We start from the raw sequence: 27,454 nt of genomic DNA, 5'->3' as shown, positions 1-27,454 counted from the left end.
AGTTAACGTTTCGAATCCGAATGACTCTTCATCAGAACTAAGGAAATAAAGAAATGAGGTGAAATATAAGCTGGTAGAGGGGGGTGAGACAGGTGGAGCTGGATAGAGGGCCAGTGATAGGTGGAGACAAAGAAGAGATTGCCAAAGATGTCATAGACAAAAGGACAAAGGGGTGTTGACGGTGGTGATATTATCTAAGGAATGTGCTAATGGGGACATTAAGGGTAGCAAGCAGGACAAGCTAGTGACAGATGACCCTAGTGGGGGTGGGGTGGGGGGGAAGGGATCGAAATGGGCTAAAAGGTGGAGATAAAACAATAGATCGAAATAAATTTAAAAATAGGTGGGGAAAGAAAGATATATTTCTTTAAAAATTATTGGAAAAAGGGGGATTGGAAAGGGGAAGGAGGAGAGAGTTCATGATCTGAAATTGTTGAACCCAATATTAAGTCCGGAAGGCTGTAAAGTATTCAGAGATATGCTGCATGTCCTTCTTAATCAAATATGTGTTGTATCATTGTACCAGCAGTATACAGCCACCGCCATCTGGTTTTTTAGTACAGATTTTAACCACCTAAACAGATTTGTTTTAAATGAGGTAACACCTGGCTTAAAATGATGGACTCAAGACTGTCACGCAAACATGTTAAACCTTCACAACAATTAACAGTCATTTTTCGACTTCAAGCTTAAACTTTAAAACTTTCAGGCAGCCTGTAGATCAGAGTGTTACACCAATCTCTGATTTGATAGCACATTTCCAGCATTCACCACCGTTCTTCCTGACTCTAAGCACAGTTGTAAAGGAGTCTCCTGTTCCGTGCCTAGGGACGCCGAGCCATGGAAGTGTGTGTCTGGGACACATTTCTTGCATGTCTCAGGATTAATCCACACGTGGACTTAGCTGTGAGTGAAGAGACCGAGAAAGAGCAAAGTGTTGTTTTTTTTTTACTCTCAGTGTGCTCCTGAAGGATTGTGTCCAGGCTGCTGTACGATTCTCCCACCCCCACCCCCAGATTGTCCTTTCTGAGCTTCAGCCAGGTGATGGTAAACACAGGTGGGAGAGACAAAAATCTATAACAATGCGTTTGAAACAAAGTTGATTTATTTCACATTACCCTGGTTGTTAAAACTCCAGCCTGGCTATACGGTTACTAAAATCAGCAGAAACAAGCGCCCAATGGCAGAATGAACCGGGTTTAGTCCTGGATGAGATTAACATCAGCAACAACAGCAGAATCCGAACCCGGCTGCCGCGTGTGAATTTGCTGGTGTTTCAGCAGGTTGTTTGACTGAGTGAACCCCTTCCCGCACACTGAGCAAGTGAACGGTCTCTCTCCGGAGTGACTACGCTGGTGTGCCAGCAGATTCCATTTGCTCTTAAAGCTCTTCCCACAGTCAGCACATTGAAAGGGTCTCTGATCACTGTGAACGAGGCGGTGTGTATTGAGGCTGGATAACTGAGTGAATCCCTTCCCACAGACAGAGCAGATGAACGGCCTCTCCCCGGTGTGAACCCGCTGGTGCGTCAGCAGGTCGGATGAGTCGGTGAATCTTTGCTCACACTCAGTGCAGGTGAACGGCCTCTCCCCGGTGTGGAACCTCTGGTGTCTCAGGAGGTGGGATGGCTGAATAAATCCCTTCCCGCACACAGAGCAGACGAATGGCCTCTCGCCAGTGTGAGTGCGCTGGTGTGTCAGCAGGTCCTTTTTGCTTTTAAAGCTTTTCTCACAGTCGGAACATTGAAATGGCCTGTTATCAGAGTGGACCCGCTGGTGCGTCAGGAGGTTTGACAAAGCGTTAAATCGCTTCCCACAGTCAAAGCAGGGAAACGGCCTCTCGCCAGTGTGAGTGCGCTGGTGCGTATGAAGAGTGCAAGACTGAGTGAATCCCTTCCCACACACTGAGCAAGTGAATGGCTTCTCCCCGGTGTGACTGCGCCGATGGGTTTCCAGTTGGTACGGGTAATTGTATCCCTTTCCACAGTCACCACATTTCCACGGTCTATCCATGGTTCGGCTGCCCTTGTGTCTCTCTAGCGTGGATGGTCTGGCTAAGCCTTGTCCGGACACAGAACACGGGTATGATTTTGCCCCCCCGCTATAAATAGTGCAATGTTTCTTCAGGCTGTGTAACTGGTTAATGCTCTGTCCCCAGTCAGTGCACTGGAACACTCTCACTCGGGTGAGGGCGTGTAGGTCTCAGAACTTTTCCAGTCACACTGATGTTCGAAATGTTTTCTCACTGACAGAACAGATAAACATTTCTCCTTCCACATTCAAAGGCCGACGATATTCAGGTCCTGATGAATCGAGTGACTTGTCAGTTCCTGATATTTTGTTTGGCTTGAGTGTTCCATCTGTAAATCCTCTCCATCCAATATCCTGTTAAAGGAGTTAACAAAAGTCATCACTGTAAGTACATGCAGAAATCCGGAACAGAAAATAATGGTTTCCATGCAACATTTTTTCCCTCTCCTGTTTCCCCAAAGCTGTAAATTCAGGTCCCTCAAACCCTCCGTCCTCACTGTGCTGAAATCCAAACTCATCGCACCATCTCCACCATTTATTTGCTCCACTCCCTGTTTTCGCTCTCCCTCTACTCTGGCTGGATTCTCCAGCCCCTGTGTGCAGACTGAGAATAAAATCAACGAGCCAGTCATTTTCTCTCCTGGTCACTGGGACCCTGAAGCCATCTTTTCTGGTCCCCAAATGAACAGATTCATCCAGCTGAATCTTACAACCTGCCCTTGTGTTTCATGGGTTCCCTCACATTTCCTGTATTTTACAAGGTATTAGAAGGGGAGCATTTCGAGACAGGAAACTCAAACCAAACATACCTCAAGCTTTGACAAGCGGCACCTGATTCATCATGGCTTGAAAGTTATCAACCTCTGAGCCCAGCACATCAGTGCAAAAGATAAGGCTGAAGCATTGGCAACAATCTTCAGCCGGAAGTGCTGAGTGGATGATCCATCTCGGCCTCCTCCGGAGGTCCCCAGCATCACAGATGCCAGTCTTCAGCCAATTCGATTCACTTCACGTGATATCAAGAAACAGCTGAAGGCACTGGATACTGCAAAGGCTATGGGCTCTGACAACATTCCAGCAATAGTACTGAAGACTTGAGCTCCTGAACTTGCCGCGCCCCTAGCCAAGCTGTTCCAGTACAGCTACAACACTGGCATCTACCTGGCTATGTAGAAAATTGCTCAGGTACGTCCGGTACACAAGAAGCAGGACAAACCAACCCGGCCAATTACCGCGCCATCAGTCTACTCTTCATCATCAGAAAAGTGATGGAAGAGGTCATCAACAGTGCTATCAGGTGGCACTTGCTTAGCAATAACCTGCTCACTGACGCTCAGTTTGGGTTCCGCCAGGGCTACTCAGCTCTTGACCTCGTTAAAGCCTTGGTTTAAACATGGACAAAGGAGGTGAACTCCCGAGGTGAGGTGAGAGTCACTGCCTTTGACATCAAGGCAGCATTTGACCGAGTGTGGCATCAAGGAGCCCTAGCAAAACTGGAGTCAATGGGAATCAGGGGGAAAACTCTCCGCTGGTTGGAGTCATACCTAGCACAAAGGAAGATGGTTGTGGTTGTTGGAGGTCAGTCATCTCAGCTCCAGGACATCACTGCGGGAGTTCCTCAGGGTAGTGTCTTAGGCCCAACCATCTTCAGCTGCTTCATCAATGACCTTCCTTCCATCATACGGTCGGAAGTGGGGGTGTTCGCTGATGATTGCACAATGTTCAGGGTCATTCGCGACTCCTCAGATACTGAAGTAGTCCATGTCCAAATGCAACAAGACCTGGACAATATCCAACTGAGGCTGACAAGTGGCAAGTAACATTCGCACCACATAAATGCCAGGCAATAACCATCTCCAACAAGAGAGAATCTAACCATCGTCCCTTGACATTCAATGGCATTACCCCCACTACCAACACCCTGGGATTTACCATTTACCAGAAACTGAACTGGACCAGCCATATAAATACTATGGCTACAGGAGCAGGTCAGAAGCTAGGAATCCTGTGGTGAGTCACTCACCTCCTGACTCCCCAAAGCCTGTCCGTCATCTACAAGGCGCAAGTCAGGAGTGTGATGGAATACTCCCCACTTGTCTGGATGAGTGCAGCTCCCAGAACACTCAAGAAGCTTGACACCATCGAGGGAAAAGTAGCCTGCTTGATTGGCACCCCTTCCACAAACATTCACTCCCTCCACCACCGACGCATAGTGGCAGCAGAGTGTACCATCTACAAGATGCACTGCAGGAATTCACCAAGGCTCCTTAGACAGCACCTTCCAAACCCACGACCACTCGAAGCACAGGGGCAGCAGATAGATAGGAACACCACCACCTGCAAGTTCCCCTCCAAGTCACATACCAACATGACACACCTAAGTTGGAAAGATATTGGAGCAGCCACGCTGGGGAGATGCCATTTTTGGCTCTGAATATGGGAAGGGATTCATTTGGTCATCAATCCTCACTAGACACCAGTGAGTTCACAAGTGACCACAGGGGTTGTATTCGGCTGTTAGTGGCATCCAGCACTGAAGCACAAATAAAACCAAAATACTGTGGATGCTGGAAATCTGAAATAAAACCAATAATTGCTGGAAATTCTCCACAGGTCTGGCTGTATCTGTGGAGAGAGAAACAGATTATTTCGAGTCAAATATGACTCTTCAGAACACTTGGAAGTGTCTTATTCGACATGCTGAGGATTTCCAGCAATTATTGGCTTTATTTCAGGACTAAACCACGTTAATTCTGAAGGTGGGGTTTATTTCTGCTTATATTAAGAATTGCTATAAGTGGGGTGAAATTTAATAATCTGGCAGGCAGTTTGTTTTGTTTTGTAACCTTTAATCTACGAATGAAGTATTTGTCTTTGGGCTATCCTCAAGATCTTGAGAGATGAAACCAAACAGTAATTTACTTGTACTTTATACTGTATTTGCTGCTCATGATGCAGTCTGCTCTCCATTTTAGGATGCCCAAATGCAGATTGGATGATCACTTTGTGGAAAACCACTGTTTGGTCAACAACTTCACCAGGGGTTTCTGCTTCAAAAACAGAAAATGCTGGGAAAAGTCAGCATCTGTGGAGAGAGAAACCGGGTTGATGTTTCGAGTCTGTGCGATCCTTCCTCAGAGCTAAGGAGAAGTAGAAATGTGATGAAATTTATACTGTTTAAGTGGGTGGAGTAGGTTAAGCTGGATAGAAGGCCAGCGATAGGTGGGGGTAAGGAGAGATTGACAAAGATGTCATGGACAAAAGGAGTGTCAATGGTAGGGGTAAGAGCTAAAAAAAGGTGCTGATAGTGGCAAAGGTAAGAAAGCAGAATGTGATAATAGCAGAACAAGGGTAAGCGCTCTGAAAAGAACAACACGAACAAGTAATAGATGGCCCTTGTGGGAGTGGGGTGGGGTAGGGGAAGGGGATTGGTTGTTCTTTTCAGAGCGCTTACCCTTGTTCTGTTATTATCACATTCTGTTTTCTTACCTTTGCCACTATCAGCACCGTTTTTAGTCCTTACCGCTACCACTGACACTCCCTTTGTCCTCTTGTCCATGACATCTTTGTCAATCTCTCCTTTGCCCCCACCTATCGCTGGCCTTCTATCCAGCTTCACCTGCTCCATCCCCCTTAAACAGTGTAAATTTCATCACATTTCTACTTGTCTTTAGCTCTGAAGAAGGGTCATATGGACTCGAAACGTCAACTCTGTTTCTCGCTCCACAGATGCTGTCAGACCTGCTGAGTTTTTCCAGCGTTTTGTGTTTTTGTTTCAGATTTTCAGCATCTGCAGTATTTCGCTTTAATCTAGGGGTTTCTGCTCGTCTGCCATTCTAATTCTCCTCCCTACTCCCTGACTTCTCTGTCCAAGGACTCCTGAATGTACCAATGAAGCTCGATAGGAACTTGAGGAGCAGCAGTTCATCTCTTGATTAGGCACCTTACAACCTTCCAAGCTTAACACTGACGTTAGCAGTTTCTGTACCAACAGGAGGTTGTCGAGGTGTGGAACCATCAACCTGAAAGAGTGGCGGAACCTGATTCCAAGTTCAGATTATGCCCGCTTGTCCTGGTTTCAATGAGTGAAAATAGCCCCTCTCTATCCACCCTATCTTGAAAACATTGATCCATTCACCTCTTAATCTTCTAAATTCCAGCGAACACAACCTTCATAGTGAAGTGATCTATTTTGGCAGAAGGGATAGGGAGAGGCAATTTACAATTAATAGCACAGATCTCAAGTGTGTGCAGTGGCACAGAGATCTGAGGCTACATGTGCATAGATCTTTGAGGGTGACAGGACAGATTAAGAGAGATGCTAGCAAAGCAAATTGGATCTTAGTCTTCTTATATAATGGTATTGAGTACAATAGCAGGGAAGTTATGCTGAATCTTTATAAAGTGCTGGTTAGGCCACAAATAGAGTACTGCATCCCATTCTGGTCACCCTACTTCAGCAAGGTTGTGAAGGTCCTTAAGAAGGGGCAGAAAAGATTAATCAGAATGGTTCCGGTAACGGAGGTTGCGAGGGAATTGACGGAGATGTACAAGATTATGACACAGAATCTCACAGTGCAGAAGAGGCCCTTCGGCCTATCAAGTCTGCACCGACACGTGAGAAACACCTGACCTACCTACCTAATCCCATTTACCAGCACTTGGCCCATAGCCTTGAATGTTATGAGGTGCCAAGTGCTCATCCAGGTACTTTTTAAAGGATGTGAGGCAATCCGCCTCCACCACCCTCCCAGGCAGCGCATTCCAGACCCTCACCACCCTCTGGATAAAAAAAGTTTTTCCTCACATCCCCCCTAAACCTCCTGCCCCCTCACCTTATGTCCCCTCGTGACTGACCCTTCAACTAAGGGGAACAGCTGCTCCCTATCCACCCTGTCCATGCCCCTCATAATCATGTTCACCTCGATCAGGTCGCACCCTCAGTCTTCTCTGCTCCAACGAAAACAACCCAAGTCTATCCAACCTCTCTTCATAACTTAAATGTTTCATCCCAGTCAACATCCTGGTGAATCTCTTCTGCACCCCATCCAGTGCAATCATATCCTTCCTATAATGTGGCGACCAGGACTGCACACAGTACTCTAGCTTCAGCCTCACCAAGGTTCTATACAACTGCCTTTTTCACCTTTTGATAAGGTAAAGAAAATCTGCTCCCATCAGCCAACCGTGGAATGATAAGGGACACAGCACTGTGGGTGTACCTACACCACGTGGACTGCAGCGGTTCAAAAAGGCAGCTCACCACCACCTTCTCAAGGGCAATTAGGCATGGGCAATAAATGCTGGCTGGGCCAGTGATGCCCCCTACATCCCCTGAACGAATAATAAAAAGATATAAGTTTTTTGGGTAAAAGATATAGTGAGATGTGAGTGAAGATATTTTTACAGTGAGTGGATGTGAACTGAAACCTGCTGCCTATGAACCGCGGGGGTGGGGAGGGGGGGGGTGCTGGTAGTGGAGGCAGAGACGATGAACGATTTCAAATGGAAATTGTGTAGGTCGCTGAGGAAAATAAACTTGCAAGGATAATGGATAGAACAGGGAAACGGGATTGACTGGATTGCTCTGGAGAGCTAGCATGGGCTCAATAGGCCGAACGACCTCCTCTGGTGACACAATGATTTGTCCATGTGATTTAACCCTTGCAGCTCACATATCAGTCAGGTAAACCTGTGCTACACTCCCTCCAAGGCCATGATATCCCTCCTTAGCTTTGTTGCTCTGAAGTGATCACAATTCTCCCAATGTGGTCTAACCCAGGGCTTGTGTATCACAGTCACATACAGAATGGACAAACTTTTTTTTTTATACCCACACTCAAAAGCTGATGATATCCAGATCCTGATGAATCGAGAGTCTCTGCCTGTTAATGTGATGCTTCCTTTCAACGCCCTGGAAGAGGAGTTTGTAAAATCCCTCAGCTCAGGGTTCACCACCTCCTGGCACAGGATAGCCACGCATGCGCCCTGGTGCACGTTCGCTGCTAGCAAAATGGCGGTCGCGCAAGCGCATTGCCAACTATCAAAATGGCGGCCGCGCACGCGCATTGCCAACTATCAAGATGGCGGCCGGCCACTCGGGCTTCTCCCCAGGAGCTGAGCTGCGGTTTCCGCCCCGTTCCGCGCAGAGGTGGGACCAATAACTTTTTAATTCAGGGTTTGCGGCTTCCACAGAGTATTTATCAAGCTTCCCCTGCCCGCTCCACCACCTCCGTTCCCCACCCACCGACCGACCCGCTGCACTTACTCGCCCTTTCTCAGCGACTCCGTCCAGCCCGCATTGGGCATGCTCCAGGAACAGCCCGCAATGCGCGTGCCCGGCTCACCGCTCAGCACCGCGCCTGCGCAAAATGCACCCTGTAGTCAGAATAGGACACATTCTGGCTCGCCGCGAATGCTGGGTAAGTGCTCCGCCATTGATGAGCTATATTGGCGAATAGTAAATTTGGTTTTTGTGATACCCTTAGGATTGGAGCCATATCGCCTAGATATAAAAATATTAAACCAATTGATACACAGGCCTTCCACCATAGTCCTGTCCTGGGAATTATTAACAGAACAAATTCCTGCAGTTAGATGCAAACTCACTGGAGTCTCAGCAGGTGGAGTGAACAAGTGATTTTTATTCCCCGATACGCAGACCATTTAAACTTCCGGTAAGAATGTGCTGGTTGCGGATTTAATCCTTTGAACTTTTAAAGCTGGAATGTTAACAGCTGGGGAAAACTGAGTAATAAAAGCAAAATACTGCAGATGGTGGAAATCTGAAATTAAGCACGAAATGCTGGAATAAAAACTCAGCAGGCCTGAGAGCATCTATGGACTGTGAAACAGAGTTAACATTTCGAGTCCTTATAGCTCTCGGAGAGCATCGTGGATAGCATGTATAGAGAAGTGGTCACACCGCAGGCTAAGAGTCCACAGGCAGGAAGGGAATGGGTGACCACCAGGCAGAGCAAGAGGACTAGGCAGGCAGTGCAGGAATCTCCTGTGGCTATTCCCCTGCAAAACAGATATACCACCGCTTTGGATACTGTTGGGGGAATGGCCTCTCAGGGGAAAGCAGCAACAGCCAAATTTGTTGCACCATGGTTGGCTCTGCTGCACAGGGGAAGAGTAAAGAGTATGGGAATGCAATGGTTATAGGGGATTCAATTGTAAGGGGAATAGATAGGCGTTTCTGTGGCCGCAAACGAAACTCCAGGGTGGTATGTTGCCTCCCTGGTGCTAAGGTCAAGGATGTCTCAGAGCGGCTACAGGACATTCTGAAGGGGGAGGGTGAACAGCCAGTGGTGATGGTCCATATTGGTACAAACGACATAGGTAAAAAAAGGGATGAGGTCCTAAAAGCAGAATATAGGGACTTAGGAAGTAAGTTGAAAAGTAGGACCTCAAAGGCAGTGATCTCAGGATTACTACCAGTGCCATTTGCTAGCCAGAGTAGAAATCGCAGGATATATCGGATGAATATGTGGCTGAAGAGATGGTGTGAGGGGGAGGGTTTCAGATTCCTGGGACATTGGGACCGGTTCTGGGGGAGGTGGGACCACTACAAACTGGACGGGTTACACCTGGGCGGGACTGGGACTGATGTTCTAGGGGGACTATTTGCTAGAGTGGTTGGGGAGGGTTTAAACTAAAATGGCAGGGGGATGGGAACATATGCAAGGAATCAGAGGAAGGGGAATCAAGGACAAGAACAAAAGACAGAAAGGGGAATAAGAAAAGTGATAGGCAGAGAAATTAAGGGCAAGAAGGGCCTCAGTGAAAAATAGTGGGAACAAGACAAATAATGATAAAAAAAGCCTTAAGGCTTTGTGCCTTAATGCAAGGAGCATTCGCAATAAAGTGGATTATTAACCATGCAAATAGATGTAAACAGGTATGATATAGTCAGGATTACACAGACATGGCTGCAGGGTGACCAGGGATGGGAACTGAACATCCAGGGGTATTCATTATTTAGGAAGGACAGACAAAAAGGAAAAGGTGGTGGAGTTGCATTGCTGGCTAAAGAGGAAATTAACACAATAGTGAGGAAAGATATTAGCTCTAACTATGTGGGATCTGTATGGGTAGAGCTGAAAAACACTAAGGGGCAAAAACTGTTAGTGGGGGTTGTATATAGACCCCCAAACTGTAGTGGTGATGTTGGGAATGGCATTAAACAGGAAATTAGAGACGCATGCAATAAAGGAACATCTGTAATTATGGGTGACTTTAATCTGCATATAGATTGGGCAAATCAAATTAGTAACAATACCGTAGAGGAGGAATTCCTGGAGTGTATATGGGATAGTTTTCTGGACCAATACATTGAGGAACCAACTAGAGAACAGGCCATCCTAGACTGGGTATTGTGTAATGAGAAAGGAATAATTGGCAATCTAGTTGTGCAAGGCCCCTTGGGGATGAGTGACCATAATATGATAGAATTCTTCATCAAGATGGAGAGTGACTCTGAGACTAGGGTCCTGAATCTTAATAAAGGAAACTACGTTGGTATGAGGCACGAGTTGGCTATGATGGATTGGGAAACGTTACTTAAAGGGATGACGGTGGATAGGCAATGGCAAACATTCAAAGAGCGCATGGGTGAACTGCAACAATTGTTTATTCTTGTCTGGCACAAAAGTAAAATAGGAAAGGTGGCCAAACCATGGCTTACCAGGGAAATTAGAGATAGTATTAGATCCAAGGAAGAGGCATACAAATTGGTCAGAAAAAACAACAGACCTGAGGATTGGGAGCACTTTAGAATTCAGCAAAGGAGGACCAAGGGATCGATTAAGAAGGGGAAAATAGAGTACGAGAGGAAGCTTGCGGGGAACATAAAAACTGACTGTAAAAGTTTCTATAGGTATGTGAGGAGAAAAAAATTGGTGAAGGCAAATGTAGGTTCCTTACAGTCAGAAACAGGGGAATTTATAATGGGGAACAAAGAAATGGTTGACCAACTAAGTACTTACTTTGGTTCTGTCTTCACAAAGGTGGACACAAATAACAAACCAGAAATGTTGGGGAACACAGAGTTTAGTGAGAGAGAGGAACTGAAAGAGATCAGTGTTAGTAGGGAAATGGTGTTGGAGAAATTGAAGGCCGATAAATCCTCAGGGCCTGATAATCTACATCCCAGAGTACTTAAGGAAGTGGCCCTAGAAATAGTGGATGCATCGGTGGTCACCTTCCGAGATTTTATAGACTATGGAACAGTTCCTACAGATTGGAGGGTAGCTAATGTAACCCCAATATTTAAAAAGGGAGGTAGAGAGAAAACAGGGAATTATAGACCAGTCAGCCTGACGTCAGTAGTGGGGAAAATTCTAGAGTCCATTATAAAAGATTTAATAGCTGAGCACGTAGAAAATGGTGGCAGAATCGGACAGAGTCAGCATGGATTTACGAAAAGGAAATTATGCTTGACAAATCTACTGGAATTTTTCAAGAATGTAACTGGTACAGTTGATGAGGGGGAGCCAGTGGATGTGGTTTATTTGGACTTTCAGAAGGCTTTCCACAAAGTCCCACATAAGAGATTGGCGTGTAAAATTAAAGCGCATGGGATTGGGGGTAGTTTATTGAGATGGATAGAAAACTGGTTGGCAGACAGGAAACAAAGAGTAGGAATAAACGGGTCTTTTTCTGAATGGCAGGCAGTGACTAGTGGGGTACCGCAGGGATTGGTGCTGGGATCCCAGTTATTCACAATATATATGAATGATTTAGATGAGGGAACTAAATTTAATATCTCCAAATTTGCAGATGACACAAAGCTGGGTGGGTGGGTGAGCTGTGAGGAGGATGCAGAGATGCTTCAGTGTGATTTGGACAAGCTGATTGATTGGGCAAATGTATGGCAGATGCAGTATAATGTGGATAAATGTGAGGTTATCCACTTTGGTAGCAAAAACAGGAAGGCAGATTATTATCTGAACGGCTATATATTGAGAGAGGGGAATGTGCAAAGAGACCTGGGTGTCCTCGTACACCAGTCGCTGAAGGTAAGTATGCAGGTGCAGCAGACGGTAAAGAAGGCAAATGTTTTGTTGGCCTTCATAGTGAGAGGATTCGAGTACAGGAGCAGGGATGTCTTGTTGCAATTATACAGGGCTTTGGTGAGACCACACCTGGAACATTGTGTGCAGTTTTGGTCTCCAGGTCTGAGGATGTACTTGCTATAGAGGGAGTGCAGCGAAGGTTTACCCGACTGATTCCTGGGATGGCGGGACTGACATATGAGGAGCGATTGAGTCGATTAGGATTATACTCGCTGGAGTTCAGAAGAATGAGGGAGGATCTCGTCGAAACCTATAAAATTTTAACAGGACTAGGCAGGAAGGATGTTCCCGATGGTGGGGGGAGTACAGAAGCAGGAGTCACAGTCTGAGGATACGGGATAGACCATTTAGGACTGAGATGAGGAGAAATTTCTTCACCCAGAGAGTGGTGACCCTGTGGAATTCGCTACCACAGAAAGTAGTTGAGGCTGAAACATTGCACGTTTTCAAGAAGGAGTTAGATATAGCTCTTGGGGCAAAAGGGATCAAAGGATATGGGGAGAAAGCGGGAGCAGGCTATTGAATTGGATGATCAGCCATGATCATAATGAATGGTGGAGCAGGCTCGAAGGGCCGAATGGCCTACTCCTGCTCCTAGTTTCTATATTTCTATGAGTTTTATGCTGTTCAAGAGAAAATGAGTAAATCTCTTTACACACATTAAGTATCTGAATGGTCCCCTTCTGGAGTGACTCAGCTGCTGTGTTAGTAATTGGGAAGACAGTGAATCTCTTTGCACATTCAGCTGGTGAATGATCATTTTGCAGTGTGATTTTTATCCATGAGTTTCCAGAACAGATGGAAATTTGAGTATTGCTGAAGAAAGATGTTTTGTCAAAGCTTTTCATTTTGCTCTCATCAGGCCAATCGCAAGAATACCAATGTCAGGGGAAGCAACAACTTTATACTGCATGAGAAGAGAGTGCTGATTCATTGGTTAGTGGACTCTGATCAGTAGAGGCATTACCATGGAGAATGCACCAGTTAATGGTGACTGACATTTAACTGCCAAGCATTGTTTGAAATTTAAACCAGGAAGCTTGACTCTGTTTGATAAAGGCATTACCCTGAGGAATGAACCAGTGAATGTCTGAGGGCTCTCCGCTTCTTCCTCGAACAGTGGCCCGAACTATCCCCATCCACCAGTACTCTCCTCTGTCTGGCTGAACTTGTTCTCTCACTGAACAATTTCTCCTTAAACTCGTCTCACTTCCTCCAAATAAAAGGTGTGGCTATAGGTACCCACATGGGCCCCAGTTATGCCTGCCTCTTTATGGGGTATGTGGAACATTCCTTGTTCCAGTCCTACTCCGGCCCCCTCCCACAACTCTTTCTCCGGTACATCGATGATCACTTCGGTGCTGCTTCATGCTCCCGTTGGGACCTGGAAAAATTTATTAATTTTGCTTCCAATCTCCACCTCTCCATCATTTTCACATGGTCCATCTCTGACACTTCCCTTCACCTTCCCTTCCTTGACCTCTCTGTCTCAATTTCTAGTGATAGACTGTCCACCAATCTTCATTACAAGCCTACCGACTCTCACAGCTACCTCGATAACAGCTCCTCACACCCCGCTTCCTGTAAGGACTCCATCCCATTCTCTCAGTTCCTTCGCCTCCGTCGCAACTGTTCTGATGATGCCACTTTCAAAAACAGTTCCTCTGACATGTCTTCCTTCTTCTGTAACCGAGGTTTTCCACCCACTGTGGTTGATAGAGCCCTCAACCATATCCGATCCACCTCCCGCACATCTGCCCTCACACCTTCCTCTCCCTCCGAGAACCATGATAGGGTCCCCCTTGTCCTCACTTATTACCCCACCAGCCTCCGCATTCAAAGGATCATCCTCCGCCATTTCCGCCAACTCCAGCATGATGCCACCACCAAACACAACTTCCCTTCACCCCTCCGGCAGCATTCCGCAGGGATCGTTCCCTCCACACCCTGGCCCCCTCCTTCTTCACCCCAAACCCCTCCTACGGCACCTTCCCATGCAACCGTAGAAGGTGCTACACCTGCCCCTTTACTTCCCCCCTCCTCGCCGTCCAAAGGCCCAAACACTCCTTTCAAGTGAAGCAGCATTTCACTTGCACTTCCCTCAATTTAGTTTACTGCATTCGTTGCTCCCAATGTGGTCTCTTCTGCTTTGGAGAGACCAAACGCAGACTGGGTGACCGCTTTGCGGAATACCTTCGGTTTGTCCGCAAGCATGACCCAGACCTCCCTGTCACTTGCCATTTCAACACACCACCCTGCTCTCATGCCCACATGTCCGTCCTTGGCCTGCTGCAATGTTCCAGTGAAGCTCAACGCAAACTGGAGGAACAGCACCTCATCTTCCCACTAGGCACTTTACAGCCTTCCGGACTTAACATTGAGTTCAACAACTTCAGATCATGAACTCTCTTCTCCATCCCCACCCCCTTACTGATCCCCCTTTTTCCAATAATTTATATTTTTTAAATATATTTTTCTTTTCCCACCTATTTCCATTATTTTTGAATGTATTTCCATCCATTGTTTCATCTCCACCTTTTAACCTATTTCGATCACTTCCCTCCACCCCACCCCCACTAGGGCTATTTGTTCTGCCGAAGGGCCATGAAGGCTCGAAACGTTAACTGATTTCTTCTCCGCCGATGCTGCCAGACCTGCTGAGTTTTTCCAGGTAATTCTGTTTCTGGTTTTGTTTTGGATTTCCAGCATCCGCAGTAGCTTTTAACTTTTTGTTTTTATCTATTTGTAACTTGCTCATCCTGTTTTCTACCCTTAATGTCACCATTAGCACATTTCTTAGCTAATATCACCACCGTTAACACCCCATTTGTCCTTTTGTCTATGACACCTTTGGCAATCTCTCCTTTGCCTCCACCTATCACTGGCCCCCTATCCAGCTCTACCTGTCACCCCCCCCCCCCCCCCCCACCTTAAACCAGCTTATATTTCACCTCATTTCTTATTCCCTCAGTCCTGATGAAGAGTCATACGGACTCGAAACGTTAACCGTATTCCTCTCCGCAGATGCTGTCAGACCTGCTGAGTTTTTTCCGGGCATTTTTATTTTCGTTACAGTAGGAGTCCTCCTGCTGGCTTACTGGTGAGGGGCTGTGGTGCAGGCTGGGATACAGGAGTCCTCCTCCTGCTGGCTGACTGGTGAGGGGCTGTGGTGCAGGCTGGGATACAGGAGTCCTCCTCTCGCTGGCTGACTGGTGAGGGACTGTGGTGCAGGCTGGGATACAGGAGGAGTCCTCCTGCTGGCTGACTGGTGAGGGGCTATGGTGCAGGCTGGGATATAGGAGGAGTCCTCCTGCTGGCTGACTGGTGAGGGGCTGTGATGTAGGCTGGGATACAGGAGGAGTCCTCCTGCTGGCTGACTGGTGAGGGGCTGTGGTGTAGGCTGGGATACAGGAGGAGTCCTCCTGCTGGCTGACTGGTGAGGGGCTGTGGTGTAGGCTGGGATACAGGAGGAGTCCTCCTGCTGGTTGACTGGTGAGGGGCTGTGGTGTAGGCTGGGATGCAGGAGGTGTCTGTTACTGCTCCTTTTAATGACACCCAGGACTGAACTACATTCACTGAGAGTTGGGATTTAAAGCTGCTGATTATTAATAACCTTTATAATTCTATCTGGCTATTCTCAAGATTTTGTGATGAAACCAAACAATGATTTGCTTGTAACAAGAACAGAAAATGCTGGAAAGACTCAGCAGGTCTGATCGCATCTGTGGAGAGAGAAAAACAAAGTTTTGAGTCCGTATGACTTTTCAGACTCATACGGAATCGAAACTTTTTCTTCTCTCTCCACAGATGCTGTCAGGCCTACTGAGCTTTTCCAGCATTTTCTGTTTTTGTTTCAGGTTTCCAGCATCCTCAGTATTTTGTTTTTATCTTAATGATTTGCTTGTGTTTCTTTCAGTTTAGTTCCTGTATTCACTGCTCACCATGTGGTCTACCCTGCTTTGGGAAGACCAAACCCACATACGTGATGATTTTGTGGAACAACCTCGGTTCGGGCTGTAAGTTCCAGTCACTTGCCATTTTAATTCTCTGTCCCACTCCCGCTCTGATCTCTCTGTCCTCAGCCTCCTGTACTGTCCCAATGAAGTTTGATGGGAGTGTGGGTGTTTGGGGCTAAACACGATTGCTCTTTCAAAGAGTCAGCACAAGCACAATGGGTTGCATGGCCTCCTTTGCTATGGTTCGAGGAGTTGGTCATTTAGTCCTGACACTGGAAGGTCACATTGGTGAACAGGATATTATGTATTTGTTTTTTATTCATTCACGGGATGTGGGCTTCGCTGGCTGGGCCCAGCATTTATTGCCCATCCCTAGTTGCCCTTGAGAAGGTGGTGGTGAGCTGCCTTCTTGAATCGCTGCAGTCCACGTGGTGTAGGTACATCCACTGTGCTGTTAGGAAGGGAGTTCCAGGATTTTGACACAGCGACAGTGAAGGAACGGCCGATATATTTCCAAGTCAGGATGGTGAGTGACTTGGAGGGGAACTTCCAGGTGGTGGTGTTCCCCATCTATCTGCTGCCCTTGTCGTTCCAATTGAGATTGGGACCAGAGGGTCAAGATGTAAAGTTAATAATCAATTGATACAGAAATCGACACTCTGCTACAGTTCTTTCTTGGATGTAATTGACAACAGCAATAACAGAAGAACCAACCCCCACAGTTAAATATGAACTCAGTAGTATGCTAGCAGGTGGGGGTGAATGAATGAACCTCTTTCCACATGCTGAAGATTTAACATGCCTCTCTCCAGTAAGAATGCACAAAACGTGTATTGAATCCTATTAACTTATAAATCTGGTGTTAACAGTTGAAAAAATTGAATAAATCGCTTCATGCATTTCGAGCATCTGAATGACCTCCCCTGTGGTGTGACTGTCCTGCTGTGCCAGTAAATGGGATAACCCAGTGAATCTACACTCAGCTGGTGAACACTCTGTCTCCCTGGTGTGCCTATAGCCATAGGGAAACTGTCTGAGTTTCCCACTGAGACAGACAACTGAATCTCTGCCCACAGTCAACAATAGTTTGAACTTATATAAGGCCTATAATGTAGTAAAAATTTCCCATGCTCCTTCACAGAAATGATAACATTCCTCACATTAATACAGTTGTTTCCTGACACGTCAATGCTTGTGTTTTTAATTTGGCCTTCAAAACGCTGCTATAATCTCCAGACTTGAGGGGCTGAATGGCCTACTTCTGCTCCCATTTGTATGTTCTCTGTTCTGAGGAGAACAATTCTAACTTCTCCAGTTGGCACATAACTGAAATCCTTGATACTATTCTGTGTCAAGAGGATATCGTAATACTCAATGTTATTGGAATTTATTGTAAAATAGAGTAATAATGGGATGTGTCTATGTTTCTATATGTGTGTGTGTGTGAGAGAGACTTAATTGAATTAGTCTGGATGCTTTGATCTAAGCAGAGGTTAGATTTGAAATGTTAATTAGGTAAACATGGGGAAGTTTAAAAACATAGGTGTCGAGGGAACATTTGCATCTTAAATAAACCAGGCTAGATTATTTTCAAAGGAGGGGTGAAATGTGTCACCTAGCCAGGTGAAGTTTAGAAACAGTGTGTTTATTTTCCCCAAAGATTATGGTAAAACTTAGTGCTATGAGAGGGGTTTATTATCAGGGAGATAAAGTCCAAAGACATAGTGAAACAATGGGTATTTGCATTCAAAGAGGAAAATATGTATAAAGAAGAGAAGACTGTGTGTAAGGGATGGCATTTTTAAGATCTTACAAGTGTGTGAAAAGCCTTCAGTATCTATGCCTCAAGCTGCTGACCTCAAAGGACTGAAGTTAAGAAAACTCACTTGGAATTTGACTTGTTCAGGGTATTTTTTTTTTTGCCTGGGTCTTTTAAAATCTATATGTCTTACTGTTGCATCAACAAAAGTGTAACTGGGAGTTAGATTGATTAGGGGATTTAGAAGTTATAGTAGTAATTTGTAGATCTATATATGTATTTCAAATGATTTCTCATTTCTCTTATTAATAAATGTTTAATCTAGTTTTATAAAAACCTATAAGACTTGGTGGTCTTATTACTACTGAATTCAAGGCATGCAACTTCAAATTTACACAAATCGAAAATTAGTTGTGACAGTTGTTTCAAGTTTTCCTCTGGGATTTGAACAGCTCAGCATTTACCATCACCTGTGTCATAACATCTGCTACGTTTTCCGTGCTCTCTTTCCACATCCTTGACATCGTCCCTGAAGTATAGCTCAGAATTGAACACAGTGCTTCAGCTGAGGATCAGTCAGTGATTGATACAGATTCAGTAGGATGTTCTTGCTCTAGTACTTCATGTCTCTATTAATAGCATCGGATAAACATTGTTTTCAACGTGTTTAATCAACTTGGCCTGCAACTGTCAAAGATTCATGTCCATACACTCCCAGGTCTTACTTTTGCTGCACTCTGGTTAAAATAATAGCATTTAGTTTAAACTCTCTCTTGTCATTGTTCCATTCAAAATGCATCACTGATTGTGAATCACTTTGCGATGTTCCAAGGGTGTGAAATGAACACGAGAACTTTCTTTCCCCTTTCACGGCCCATTTAAACTGTCAAACTTTGCTCCAAAAAAAATGAAATTCAGACTAATATTTGTTGTGGGACAAAAGACACTCGGTCCGGAGATGGTTAAAGTCAGGAGCTCTTTATTACAAACAAGCAGTTACAGTAACACTTATTTATACACAGTAGAGATTCAGCTGGCTGCATGCCTGATCTTATTTTGTCTGCTTATGGCCTTCATCTTTCCCTGGTAAGGCACACCCTATCACACTCTCAGGGACAAGCAAGCCAGCCAAAAAGTACAAATGTGAAAAAACAGAAAACAGCTTGAGCTTATCAACTACAGTAGCTTCATCTCGAGCAAAACACATATAGGAAGAACAGACCAGCAGTGTAGGCCAACAGTTGCAGTGGCAAAATAAAGCAAGAGAAACTGCTTTCATAAGTAAAACTCATAGGGATCATATTAACCCTTTATTTCCCAGATAAATAGTCCAGATTTTGCTGCAGAAACAACTTCAACTGGGAGTCAGCAAATCAAGAAGGAAGAACCAGACAGTGGTTCGAGAAGGTACACTGAGCGCTCAGTTAGCTCCACTCTCAGCTCAGGCAGTCTCAACAACTCCACATCCTGTCCACAGCAGAGATTTCCTGGCGCAGTGGGGCCAATTCTGGCCTTTAACTAAAACCACCAAAACAAAAAAACCCTGATTAATTCACTTGACTGATTGCTGTTTGGGGAATCTTACTGTGCAAAAACTGGCTCTGTGAAACAATAATAACGTGTGTTTATATTTATTCATTCATGGGATGTGGGCGTCGCTGGCTGGGCCAGCATTTATTGCCCATCCTTAATTGCCCTTGAAGAAAGTGGTGGTGAGCTGCCTTCTTGAACTGCTGCAGTCCACGTGGTGAAGGTACACCCACAGTGCTATTGGGAGGGAGGGAGTTCCAGGATTTTGACCCAGCAACAGTGAAGGAACGACGATATAGTTCCAGGTCAGGATGGTGTGTGGCTTGGAGGACAACTGAGTTTTAAGGAGCATCTTGAATCAGGAAAGAGAGGTAGAGAGACGGAGAGATTTAGGGATGGAATTCCAGAGCTTCAGGCCTAGGCAGTTAAAGGCACGGCCGCCAATGCTGGAATGATTAAAATCAGGGATGCTCAAAAGGCCAGAGTTGGATGAGTGCAGTGATCTCAGAGGGTTGTTGAACTGCAGGAGATTACAGAGATAGAGAGGGCCCTGGAGGGATTGAAAAAAAGGGATGAGAATTTTAAAACTGAGGCATTGCTTGTCCAAGAGATAATTCTTTATTCTTTCATGGGACCTGGACATTGTTGTCCATCCCTAATTGCCCCTTGAGAAGGCGGTGGTGAGGACCCTCTTGAACCACTGCAGCCCATGTGGTGCAAGTAAACCCACAATGTGGTCAGAAGCTTTTCCTGGGGTTAACTATGACAGCAAGATTGGGAGCAGAGTGATTCAGTCTGAAGCAGCTCCCTGGTAGAGAGATGGAGTCAGTCGTTAGGAAACGGAATTTGTAGCAGTCACCAAGGACAATGACTTTGGTCTCTTCAATATTTAATTGGAGGAAATTGATATTCTTCTGTTATTGGGTGTTGGGTAAGCAGTCCAACAGTGAAGGAGTCAGGAGAGGCGGTGGTGAGGGACAGCCGGGTTGTGTTAGTGTCCATGTGGAAACTAACGTTGTGTTTTCATAAGATGGGACTTAGTGGCAGTGCGTAGATGAGAAAGAGGAGGGTGTCAAGGATCAATCTTCGGAGACGACAATGAGAGGGAAGGGCCTGAGAAAGGGAAGCGAAGCCATTGCATGTGGTTCTCTGACTGCGATTAGATAGGTGAGAATGGAACCAGGTGAGAGGTGTTGGAGGAGGATGGTGTGGTCAACTGTGTCAAAGGCTGCAGACAGGTGGAGAAGGACGAGGCAGGAGTTTACCATGGTCAGTGAAATAGGCTGCCATTGTGACTTTGAGAAGACAAGCTTTGGTATTGTGGCAGGGGTGGGAATCTGATTGGAAGGAATCGAAGATGAATTTCTGGGAAAGATTGGCTGGGATTTGGGAGGTGACAAACCAAACACAACGCAACTTGTGTTCAAGATAGATTTGGCTTTTATCCAGAGTATTAACATCTATAACTAGACAGGGGGCTGGAGCTTATTAACATCAGCAGAAACTGACCACAATGAGCATGGTTCAGTCCTGGATGTGATTAACAGCAAAATCCAATCACTGTGGTTAGTTGTGAACTCGCTGGTGACTGACCAGGTGGCATGACTGAGTGAATCCCTTCCCACACTCGGAGCAAGTGAACAGTCTCTCCCCAGTGTGACCTCGCTGGTGGCTCAGCAGGTGGGATGAGTTAATGAATCCTTTCCCACACTCACAGCAAACGAACGGCCTCTCCCCTGTGTGAACTCGCTGGTGTTCCTGCAGGTGGGAGTGTACAGTGAATGCCTTCCCACACGTGGAGCATGTAAATGGCTTCTCTCCCGTGTGAATGCGCTGATGTGTCTGCAGGTTGCCTAACTGAGTGAATCCCTTCCCACATTCGGAGCAGATGAATGGCCTCTCCCCAGTGTGAACTCGCTGGTGTTTCAGCACGTCGGATGACACAGTGAAACCCTTTCCACACACAGAGCACTTGAATGGTCTCTCCCCGGTGTGACTCCGCTGGTGTATCCTCAAGGTGGATGAATGATTGAATTCCTTCCGACACACGGGGCAGGTGTATGGCCTCTCGCCAGTGTGAATGCGTTGATGAATTTCCAGCACAGATGGGTAACTGAATACCTTCCCGCAGTCCCCACACTTCCACGGTTTCTCCCTGGAGTCACTGTGCTTCTGTCTCAACAGGACAGACGATTGGCTGAAGCCTCGTCCACGCACAGAACGCGTGGACAGTTTCTCCCTACTGTGAACGGTGCTTTTTCCTTCCATATTCACACCAATGATAACCAGGTTACAATAAATTAACCAACTCCTTCAGGTCGTGATGTAATGTCTGATTTCCTGAATGCAAATCCTAATACCCTGTGAAATTGATTCAAAACATAAAAACGGAGTGTGAGAGAATCTTTTTTTTAAATTTGTTTACCGGATGTGGGCTTCGCTGGCTGGGCCAGCATTTATTGCCCATCCCTAGTTGCCCTTGAGAAGGTGGTGGTGAGCTGCCTTCTTGAACCGCTGCAGCCCATGTGGTGCAGGAACACCCACAGTGCTGTTCGGGAGGGAGTTCCAGGATTTTGACCCAGCGACAGTGAAGGAACGGCCGATATATTTCCAAGTCAGCATGGTGAGTGACTTGGAGGGGAACTTCCAGGTGGTGGTGTTCCCATTTATCTGCTGCCCTTGTCCTTCTAGGTTGTAGTGGCCGTGGCCGAGATAGATAGGTTCTTGATTGGTAAGGGTATCAAAGGTTACGAGGCGAAGGCGGGAGAATGGGGTTGAGAAACTTATCAGCCATGATTGAATGGCGGAGCAGACTTGATGGGCCGAATGGCCTAATTCTGCTCCTATGTCTTATGGGTTTGGAAGGTGCTGTCCAAGGACTCTTAGTGAATTCCTGCAGTGCATCTTGTAGATGGTAGACACTGCTGCTACTGCGCGTCGGTGGTGGAGGGGGTGAATGTTTGTGGATGTGGTACCAATCAAGCGGGACTGCTTTGTCCTAGAAGGTGTCCAGCTTCTTGAGTGTTGTGGGAGCTGCACTCATCCAGACAAGTGGGGAGTATTCCATCACACTCCTGACTTGTGCCTTGTAGATGGTGGACAGGCTTTGAGGAGTCAGGAGGTGAGTTACTCGTTGCACGATTCCTAGCCTCTGACCTGCTCTTTTGGCCACAGAATTTATATGGCTAGTCCAGTTCAGTTTCCGGTCAGTGGTAACCCCCCAGGATGTTGATAGTGGTGGATTCAATAATGGTAATGCCATTGAACATCAAGGGGCGATGGTTAGATTCTCTCTTGTTGGAGATGGTCATTGCCTGACACTTGTGTGACGCGAATGTTACTTGCCACTTGTCAGCCCAAGCCTGGATATTGTCTAGGTCTTGCTGCATTTGGACATGGACTGCTTCAGTATCTGAGGAGTCGCGAATGGTGCTGAACATTGTGCAGTCATCAGTGAACATCCCCACTTCTGACCTTATGATGGAAGGAAGGTCATTGATGAAGCAGCTGAAGATGGTTGGGCCTAAGACGCTACCCTGAGGAACTCGTGCAGTGATGTCCTGGAGCTGAGATGACTGACCTCCAACAATCACAACCATCTTCCTTTGTGCTAGGTATGACTCCAACCAGCGGAGAGTTTTTCCCCTGATTCCCATTGACTCTAGTTTTGCTAGGGCTCCTTGATGCCACACTCGGTCATATGCTGCATTGATGTCAAGGGCAGTCACTCTCACCTTGGGAGTTCAGTCCTTTTGTTCATGTTTGAACCAAGGCTGTAATGAGGTCAGGAGCTGAGTGGCCCTGGCGGAACCCAAACTGGGCATCAGTGAGCAGCTTATTGCTAAGCAAGTGCCACTGGATAGCACTGTTAATGGCCCCTTCCATTACTGATGATCAAGAGTAGACTGATGGGGCGGTAATTGGCTGGGTTGGATTTGTCCTGCTTTTTCTGTACAGGACATAGCTGGGCAATTTTCCATATAGCCGGGTAGATGCCAGTGTTGTAGCTGTACTGGAACAGCTTAGCTAGGGGTGCGGCAAGTTCTGGAGCACAAGTCTTCAGTACTATTGCTGGAATATTATCAGGGCCCATAGCCTTTGCAGTATCCAGTGCCTTCAGCCGTTTCTTGATATCACTTGGAGCGAATCGAATTGGCTGAAGACTGGCATCTGTGATGCTGGGGACCTCGGGAGGAGGCCGAGGGGGTCATCCACTCGGCACTTCCGGCTGAAGATTGTTGCCAATGCCTTATCTTTTGCACTGCTGTGCTGGGTTCCTCCATCATTGAGGATGGGAATATTTGTGGAGCCTCCTCCTCCAGTGAGTTGTTTAATTGTCCACCACCATTCACGACTGGATATGGCAGGACTGCAGAGCTTAGATCTGGTCCATTGGTTGTAGGATCGCTTAGCTCTGTCTATCGCTTGCTGCTTATGCTGTTTGGCACGCAAGGAGTCCGGTGTTATAGCTTCTTCACCAGGCTGACACCTCATTTTTAGATATGCCAGGTGCTGCTCATTGGACATTGAAGTTCCCCACCCAGAGTACATTCTGCACCCTCTCCACCCCCAGTGCTTCCTCCAAGTGGTGTTCAACATGGAGGAAGCACTGATTCATCAGCTGAGGGAGGGCGGTAGTTGGTAATCAGCAGGAGGTTTCCTTGACCATGTTTGACCTGATGCCATGTGACTTTCATGGGTCGATGTTGAGGACTCCCAGGGCAACTCCGGACTCTATAGCAGTTTGTTAAAACTGAATGGCTTGTAGCCATTTCAGAAGGCATGTAAGAGTCAACCACATTGCTGTTGGTCTGGAGTCACATGTAGGCGACAGATTTCCTTCCCTAAAGGGGCATTAGTGATTAGTTTTTACAACAATCGACAATGGTTTCATGGTCATCATCAGACACTTAATTCCAAATTTTATTATTGAATTCAAATTCCACCATCTGCCATGGTGGGATTCGAACCCCGGTCCCCAGAGAATTACCCTGGGTCTCTGGATTACTAGTCCAGCGACAATACCACTACACCGTCGCCTCCCCTGCCTATTAAGGAGCAAAATTATCAATGAAATTGAGCTGAATGAATCTGATCATTTGTGGGGCTGACACCACGAACGAGTGATCCTGAAAGCTGGTGGATTGTCCTAAAAACCCGACTGCTTCACTAATGTTCTTCAGGGAAGGGGACCTGCCGACTGGTCTGTACCTACACAAGATTCTGGCCTCTACGAAGGAGAGAGAGGAGAGGGAGCAGCAGTGGGTGAAGGAGAGGTTTTATATAGGGAAAACTCAGCCAGAAAATGACCTAATGGACCCTCGATCCTCACCACCCAGAAGGACAAGGGCAGCATGTGTATGCAAACACCATCACCTCCAAGTTTCTCTCTAAGTCACTTACCAACTTGTCTGGCATCTCGCACTGGATGAACAACTGGAGTTGTATAGAACCTTGGTGAGGCCACAGCTGGAGTACGGTGTGCAGTTCTGGTCGCCACATTATAGGAAGGGTGTGATTGCACTGGAGGGGGTGCAGAGGAGATTCACCAGGATGTTGACTGGGATGAAACATTTAAGTTATGAAGAGAGGTTGGATAGACTTGGGCTGTTTTCGTTGGAGCAGAGAAGACTGAGGGGCGACCTGATCGAGGTGTACAAGATTATGAGGGGCATGGACAGGGTGGATAGGGAGCAGCTGTTCCCCATAGTTGAAGGGTCAGTCACGAGGGGACATAAGTTCGAGGTGAGGGGCAGGAGGTTTAGGGGAGATGTGAGGAAAAACTTTTTGTACCCAGAGGGTGGTGACGGTTTGGAATGCACTGCCTGGGAGGGTGGTGGAGGCGGATTGCCTCACATCCTTTAAAAAGTACCTGGATGAGCACTTGGCACCTCATAACATTCAAGGCTATGGGCCAAGTGCTGGTAAATGGGATTAGGTAGGTAGGTCAGGTGTTTCTCACGTGTCGGTGCAGACTCAATGGGCCGAAGGGCCTCTTCTGCACTGTGATTCTGAGAACAGAAATTTGATCCAATTTGAAATTTGAATTAAATGTTGGTATTACTGAAGCCAGTGTCTCCCATCCCCATTACAAACTCTATTCCCTAGCCACTGATCTCATCTCTCTCCTAGGCAACTGTGTGAAACCGGGCAAGACTGGTCACAACCTTGGTGTCATATTTCACCCCCAGCTGAGCTTCAGGCCACAAGTGCACTTGAAGCAGGTGCTAGAGAACACCAGGTTTGAAAAACAATTGTGACATCACAAGAAAGTCATAAGATGATTGGATAGTGAATATTGGGGTTGAAGGACTGAGTCTAAACACCTGGGAATTGAAAAAAATGTTTAAAATTTTAACTATAAGTAACAAGTAAAAAAGGAGCAGCTGGAGAGTCTTATCTTTTATTCTTAAAAAAGGTTTATTACCACTAGTAAGCTGTAGTAAGTATTTGTTGGGTTTATCAATATTGCTAAGTTTTAATGATATTAGTAAAGCTGTATTGTGGCAAGATTTATTACCATAATAATTGTGATAGAAAGTTCTTCTGAATACACTCCAGGAACTCTTACCTCTACTACTTACACTACTACTATCCCAGTCTATATTCAGATAATTAAAGCCCCCCATTATAACTAGTCTATAACTCATCCACCTCTCTAATTTCCTTGCAAATTTCCTCTACATCTTTCCCACTAGTTGATGGCCTATAGACTACATTGCGCAATGTAATTTTCCCTTTTTTGTTCCTTTCTCTAGCTAAATAGATTATTTCCTTGACCCCCTCTGGGATATCTTCTCTCCTTAAACAGGACTGCCAGCCTCCCTTTTCTCTTCCTTTCCTGTCTTTGCTGAACACCTTGTACTGAGGAAGATTTAATACTCAGAGCCAGCTCCCTGTTATAGCCACAACATCATATTTACACATGTGAATCTGCAGCTGTAACTCACCAATATTATTAACCACACTCTGTACATTCACACAATAACCTTCATTTAGATTTTCTTACTTTGAACACACTTAATAGTTTAGTTTTTCCTACCAGCTGTTTGTTGTGGTTGAATAGTTAACTGTGTTTCCTGGTCCACAGCTGCTGCTTGATCTGCTGAGTATTTCCTGATCTTCCAGATTTCCAGCATTTAGCAGCCTCTGTACTTCCTTCTGAATGAGGACATTGAGGACCAATGAGGTGAGCATGCGCGGGAGACACCTGCAGGGCATTGTGGACGGAGCATGCGCGGGACAGGGGCAGCATGGGCTGAGCATGCGCGGGAGTGGTTCATTGGGCAGTGTGGGCTGAGCATGCGCGGGAGAGGCCACTGGGTTCGAAGCAGGTAAGAGTGAAGCGGGTTAATAAACCCGGAGGAAGCTGGACTGCACAAACTCTGAGCGCACGTTTAAGTCAGGTTAAAAAAAAGCAATAAATCGCCATCCATCCGCCGGTGACTCAGGATCTGCCCCGGCTCGAGTCGCCACCAAGGGGCCCGGCGCCAAATTCCAGGGCAGGCAGGGAATGTCAGAAACTCAGCAATTCAGGGAGCGTCTATAAATGGAGGTGAAATGGGGTCTGCTTGAGGGAGCGTCTGTAAATGGAGGTGAAATGGGGTCTGCTTGAGGGAGCGTCTGTAAATGGAGGTGAAATGGGGTCTGCTTGAGGGAGCGTCTGTAAATGGAGGTGAAATGGGGTCTGCTTGAGGGAGCGTCTATAAATGGAGGAGCAATGTAACTGGTGGGGAGAGCATCTTTAAATGGAGGCTGGTGAGGGAGTGTGCTTGAATGGGGACTAGTGAGGAAGCATTTGGAAATGGAGGAGAAAAAGGAACAGTGAGGGAGCGTCAGTAAATGGAGACTGGTGAGGGAGTATGTGTAAGCGCGAGTGAAACATGAACTAGTGAGGGAGCATCTGTGTCATTCTGGTGTCATTCCAGTGAATCTCCAGTGCTTCTAGATCTATCTTATACCTGGAGACCGAGCTAATCTGAGCATCAAGTCACCATTGCTTCCAAATGTCTGTATGTTGGAAGGATCAGTACGGCAGTGTCATGACTCACTGGGGATAGTGTGCTCTAATATCAAGCCCCACTGTTCCTCGAAAACTTT

General features: G+C 46.3%; 2 protein-coding genes across 2 annotated transcripts in view; one reads left to right on the top strand and one right to left on the bottom strand.

The window, feature by feature from the left end:
- Positions 1-1,120: 1,120 nt before the first annotated feature.
- Positions 1,121-26,542, bottom strand: LOC144672201 (uncharacterized). Its single transcript, XM_078534019.1, has 3 exons — positions 26,397-26,542; positions 20,923-21,715; positions 1,121-2,200 (listed from the first exon to the last, which is right to left on the bottom strand). Exons 2-3 carry the CDS (start codon positions 21,620-21,622, stop codon positions 1,200-1,202), a joined length of 1,701 nt encoding a protein of 566 aa, XP_078390145.1. The 5' UTR covers positions 21,623-21,715; positions 26,397-26,542; the 3' UTR covers positions 1,121-1,199.
- Positions 25,561-27,454, top strand: part of LOC144672165 (uncharacterized) — a 61,269-nt gene continuing 59,375 nt past the window's right edge. Inside the window, exon 1 of the mRNA XM_078533989.1 lies at positions 25,561-25,595. The gene's annotated coding sequence lies outside the window, so the exon portion shown is untranslated. The remainder of the gene's footprint in view (positions 25,596-27,454) is intronic.

This window comes from Cetorhinus maximus, chromosome 36 (assembly GCF_964194155.1).
Source record: "Cetorhinus maximus chromosome 36, sCetMax3.hap1.1, whole genome shotgun sequence".
Taxonomy (NCBI): Eukaryota; Metazoa; Chordata; class Chondrichthyes; order Lamniformes; family Cetorhinidae; genus Cetorhinus; species Cetorhinus maximus.
This window is presented reverse-complemented; position numbering and strand designations above follow the sequence as displayed.